This window comes from Pteropus medius, unplaced genomic scaffold, assembly GCF_902729225.1.
Source record: "Pteropus medius unplaced genomic scaffold, Ma_sr-lr_union100, whole genome shotgun sequence".
In the NCBI taxonomy this organism is placed as follows: Eukaryota; Metazoa; Chordata; class Mammalia; order Chiroptera; family Pteropodidae; genus Pteropus; species Pteropus medius.
Genome location: NW_024346062.1, coordinates 2,555,303 through 2,560,806, shown reverse-complemented (window position 1 = coordinate 2,560,806; position 5,504 = coordinate 2,555,303). Strand labels below are relative to the sequence as shown.

General features: G+C 31.3%; 1 protein-coding gene and 1 pseudogene across 2 annotated transcripts in view; both read right to left on the bottom strand.

The window, feature by feature from the left end:
* The window catches only part of ZFYVE16 (zinc finger FYVE-type containing 16), a 42,668-nt gene that overhangs the window by 13,157 nt on the left and 24,007 nt on the right, over positions 1–5,504 (bottom strand). For both annotated transcript variants that reach the window (XM_039874922.1, XM_039874923.1), the window contains exons 7-10: positions 4,966–5,326; positions 3,627–3,749; positions 2,785–2,940; positions 1,976–2,200 (exon numbers count right to left, since the gene is read on the bottom strand). In XM_039874922.1, the coding sequence (XP_039730856.1) occupies positions 1,976–2,200; positions 2,785–2,940; positions 3,627–3,749; positions 4,966–5,326 (865 nt within the window). The remainder of the gene's footprint in view (positions 1–1,975; positions 2,201–2,784; positions 2,941–3,626; positions 3,750–4,965; positions 5,327–5,504) is intronic.
* On the bottom strand, positions 210–327 carry LOC120612666 (uncharacterized; annotated as a pseudogene).

Below are 5,504 nucleotides of genomic sequence, written 5' to 3'. Positions count from 1 at the left end.
TAAACCATCTAATCCAACATTTAATGGTATTCCAAACAAATGGTCTCAACATAAAAGCATAGATAATCCCTATTTGAAAATTACTAATTTCTGACATTTAGTTTTTATTTTTTTAATTATTTTTATTATTTATTCATTTAGGCGAGGCAACCCTTGATTGACCTCACACATTGCAAGGACTTTGTCAGCTTACAATCCCTTATTTTTTATGTTCACAGCACCTGGTCTTCCTAGGTGGTCTCCCATCCAAGTACTAGCCGGCCCGACCCTACTTAGCTTCTGAGATCAGACGGGATTGGGCTTGTTCTGGGTAGCATGGCCATAGACTATTTTTAGTTTTTAATTTTGGGATTCTAACTTTTACCATGAACTTTTCCATTGTACATTATCTCTATAACAGAACACGCACATACACACATACACACACACACCATCACACTTCCAAGTTCATGTCTAAAGAGGCATGGGCACCAATAACACCAAATGCCAGTCTATCTAAAATCCCGCAGAACATAAAGAACTGGGGAAATAGCCAAGACTAGTTAACCTCTATGTTTAACTGCTGATTTGTCCTCATCACCTCTAAACAGCTATTATAGCTTTGTAGCTCCAAGCCCTGTGATCTTTTGAGAAATCCCTCATGTTGCTCCATGATTTCCAGTTTTCCATGTGAGAAAAAAAGACTTAGTATCTAGAAGTGATACTGGCCAAACTTACAGATTATATATTCCATACTAATTACTTAATATTAGCTAGTATATTGACCTAGACTTCCATAAAAAATAGCATCTAATTATTAATATCAGAGACAAAATATTACATTGAATGGATGTAATACTTGGCTAAGTCCAATTTCTTAAGTTCTTTGGTCCATACAACCTGAAACCTGAGATGAAAGTTAAATTTTGTTACTTTTCAGATAGTTTAACAGCATCACATATTTAAATCCTAAATGGTAAGGTAAGGAACCCCCCCCCACAAATCAGAGTTTAATGAAATATGCCAGAGAGAGGGATTTAAATGAATATCTCTTTCATTGAATTTGTCCATTTTGAAATAGTAACGGTTACTTTTATAACTTCCCTATATTTAATTTTCCTCCAAGAAAATACCTATTATGTTAGAATCAAATGTATAAAATTTCATTAGATGTGATGTACTTCACATGCAATAAATAAATAATTTCTTGAAACAATGGATAAGGAAAGGGTAGAAATTCAAAAAGCTTAACCCTGGAAATAATTTCAGTTTAGATATAACCACGCATATAACCTTGGACAATTATTTCATAACAGCTTTAGAATCTCCAGTTGTATCAAGGGTAGATATATAGTAATACACACATACACACACACACACACACACTAACATATATACCATATATTATACATAAATAATACAGTCCATATCACTTTTGGATGATAAGCTGTCAGGAATATAAAAATAAGAAAAAGGAACCTCAAGCTTAGAAAAGATGCAACCACTATTTTTAAGTATTTCCATCTCTAAAAATAGTCAACTCTTAATTATAGTCAATAACTGAAAGCAGTAGCACTGATAATCCAAAAATCCTTTATGTTTGGCTTTATAACGTACATAAATTGCGGGGAACAATAATTTACCTTCTTAATACAAAGGTAACATAACAAAATGAACTCCCTACAGTACATGCTTTTAAGAAAACTTTTCAAGGTTTCGTATGTTTTGTTCTGAAATAAATATATATATATATATATATATAGATTTTAAGGTAAGTTAAAGTAATAATTATCAACATCTAGAAACTTCATGACAAACAAAGGCTGTGTAGACTATATTTGGTAGTAGAGGAAGGTTGTTTTGGAATTTAAAAAGTACAACAAAACAAAAGTGATCCCATTAATCTATTAAAAAATTGATTTTACTGATAGCCTTGAATTTCTTATTTTATATTCAGGGTATTTGAATTTATGTAATTTATTATTCTAAAACTTACCTTTATATTCTGCACCCAATCTCAACATCAAACGCATAGGAAAAACCTTTGCCCAGGGAATCTCTAGCTTCTGGATAAGAATTCCACAAAGAAAAGGATTACTTGGTAATGGGAGATCATCAAGTTTCTGAAAAGTAGGTGTAATAAACAGAAATCCTCCATGGTCCTTGCTACTGAGAAAACTCTCAGTAAAGGTAACACTGTCCAAGTTTTCTATGTATTTTCCTGGAAATAAAACATTAATAAAAAGATTTTAAGTTGTTTTAAAGAAGAGTTTGAATGTCCCCATATAAATTTCCTTATAAAAAGTAATAGTAACCTATAATCTGAAATCCTAGCAATAGGTAAATTGCTGTTAAGTAAGGCATCATTGGGACTAATAAGATTTTTTTTATTTCCACTCTTGAAGAAGCATCTATTAAATATCTGAATGCGCAAAGCTCAGTTATCCTGGAGATTGTGAACAAAAATTTGAAAATGTTTCCAACCATAGGTTATTTAAAAATTTTTCTCCTTACTTCAAGGTCAAGTGAAAATTATCATGTCTCTCATATGGGCAGTAAGTATACAGACACATAAAAAAAGTCAAGAAGGTAAATATATTTTCACTTTTAAAATGAAAAAAAAAATCTGTGTAAAGACTAATCACATAAAATGCTAGACTGAAGAAGACTGAAAATGATAATTAAGATCTAAGAAATAATAATCTCTTCACAAAATAAATCTTTAATATAGTTATCATAGCCAAAGTATAAATGCCCTTAATTTTCCATCCCTTAGTCTGAACAGTTCAAAATAAAATGCTATACCTTTTAGAGCATCCTTATATATGGAGATAAAGAGTCTGAAGATGTCCTTGGGAACAATATCTTCATTTGGCAAACGTAACAATAGAATAATAATTTCTGCTTGTCCTAAGCCATGCAATCCATTGGTTGAGAAGTACCAATATTTGTCTGAGGAATCTTAAGTGATAAAAGCATACGACTATAAATGTCAACTTCTATTAACCAAGAAAACAAAATATAATTGTTCTTTACATGAATCACAACTTTTCAAATTTCTTATTTTTCCAGAGTTCTCCTCATTAAAACTTTAAATTGAATTGTATAAGATTAATATAAAAAAGACAGAGGATGAACGATTATCTTATGGAGTCAGTCAATAAATAACACTAAAATAAAAAATGCACTAATATCTTGAAATGTAGTAGGTGAGAATCAGGCTAGTTTCAAAGAGAATGTAAAGCTGAGGATTATTTACTTCCTTACTTTAATTAAGTGACGTCATTTACTTTAAAACTGTATTTCTACTAAATCAGGATTCTTGCTTATCTCAATTACCAAATTTCAATTTATCTAAAATCTATATAAAAAGTTAATTATATCATGAACATCAAAATACAGCTCAGCTACGAGCCCATGACCTTAACACAGGACTGACTGAGGGACACTAATAAAAATCTGTAAGCTTGTATTTCAAGTCCCATTGAATATAAATTTGCAAAATTAATTTATATTTGTCTAAAAAAAACAATATCCAATGCTGCCTATTTTTCACAATTACCAGTCAAAATCTAATCTGAAGATGTAATTAATTTAGAAATCCTGCTTACCAATTAGGCAAAGAAAGATGAATAATCATTACTTACAAAATACTAACTTGACATTCACAAGTAGATTAGCATTTAGGACAAATGTAACAGGATGAAAACCTTCGCCTTCAAGAAGCAAAATGATCTGCTCATGAGATGGGTGTTCTTCTACTACAGGCACTAAATCATGAAAATGATATACGATTAGAATAAACATGTCTTCCTGTTAAATATGCTTACAATGAAAAAAAATTTATAAATCCACCAATGGCCTGAGCAAATTTAAAAATAAAAGCAAACACCGTTTCATAAAATTAATCAACATCTTGGACAACTGTTATATACTCATTTTTACAGATGTAAAGATATTAATACTGTAATACATATAAATCTTGATACGTTACATATAGTATATATGCAAATACGTTGATTAAACATTTTTATACAATTTTGACACCTTAAAAACCAAAATTTTTTTTAAAGTGGATTCTAGTCTGCCGGCCACTCCAATTACAAATTCTGAAATTTACTCTGTAGTCCAGACCAAAGTTGCACATGCTGCTTGCTGACATATACTCTATGTCAGTGACAAGTGGCAAAAAAAAGAAAAAAAAAGAAAAAAAAAAAAGGATCTCAACAATAAATAGGAAAATATGCATGGCATGCAAAGAATAGGGCTTAGGTATTTTTGCCACTATAGCCAGGTTCATGAAATAGCTTCTAATGAGAGAAAGAGATCCTAAGCTCTTTTCCCCTATATTAACATGCTCAGAGCATAATCATTTCCTGTTGCAGGATGAAGCATAAAGCCTAAAGTGACAAGGATGTATGTATCCTGAGATGGGAGCTAGAGAGCCTCAGGATCTCCACCTTGGAAAGGACCTTAAAGATCATTTAGGTTCTCTTCTTTTAAAAGGAAACTGAGGCCTAAAGAGATTATATAACATGCTTCAAGTCACATACATATTAAGTAGATGAGAAATTACAATTTCTAGCTTTGTAATCCAATCCAATACTCTTATCTTTAGGTACTATGCTCCTTTGGAAAAAAAAAAAAAGATATGGAGTCAAAACTAATACAATGGAAATATTTTTAGGGCTAAAGTCTACGTGTTTTCCTGTTGTATCGGACTTTTGCATCACTCTAAGTTAGGGAGTCATATGTGATAAATCAATCATATTCAATTCAACTCAAAAGTTTAGAGTTTTTTAGAATTTGTTTTTATATAATAAGAATTTTTTGTAAACCAAAGTTACCAACCACAGTATATATTTCAACCAAATTGTCTACGTTTAAAGAAATGCATTTCATGCAACACAGACAAAATACATCAATACAATCTTTTAAAAAAAAACAACAAAAAAACCTTTTAAATTTAAATAACTGTTACCCTACCTGATCCCTTTTCTTCAGTTGCAACCAGAAGAGGGGGCAGGCTGTCCTCATCATTAGGAAGAAGACTGATCTTATTACAAACATTCTTGTCAATACCACACAGTAACCTATAATCTGAAGTACTAGCAATAGGTAAATTGCTGTTAGGTAAGACATTAGGACTAGATAGTTCCTCAGCTTCTGCAAAAACATCATCATCTAGTGTAAAAGAACCAGAAGTAGGCAATCCCTCAGTTCTTGTGCTTATGGGCAGTTTTTCTATAGATGGAATCTGAATGATCTCGTTTCTTGTAATAGCACCTATCTCATTGTTTGGTTTTTCCACTGTAGTAGAATGGGCATGATCCACTGTATTTGCTGTCTGCAAAATATGGAATAAAAAACAAATTAATTCATATTCTTTGTTCAACTGTGAAATGTTGATCTCTACAGCCAAACGTATGTTTTTAATAAGAATAAAAACCAAAATGGGCTCAGAAATTCTTCAGATGCCAAATTTCTCAAGAAACAGTACCATTTTGCTTCTTTAAATTCAGGAG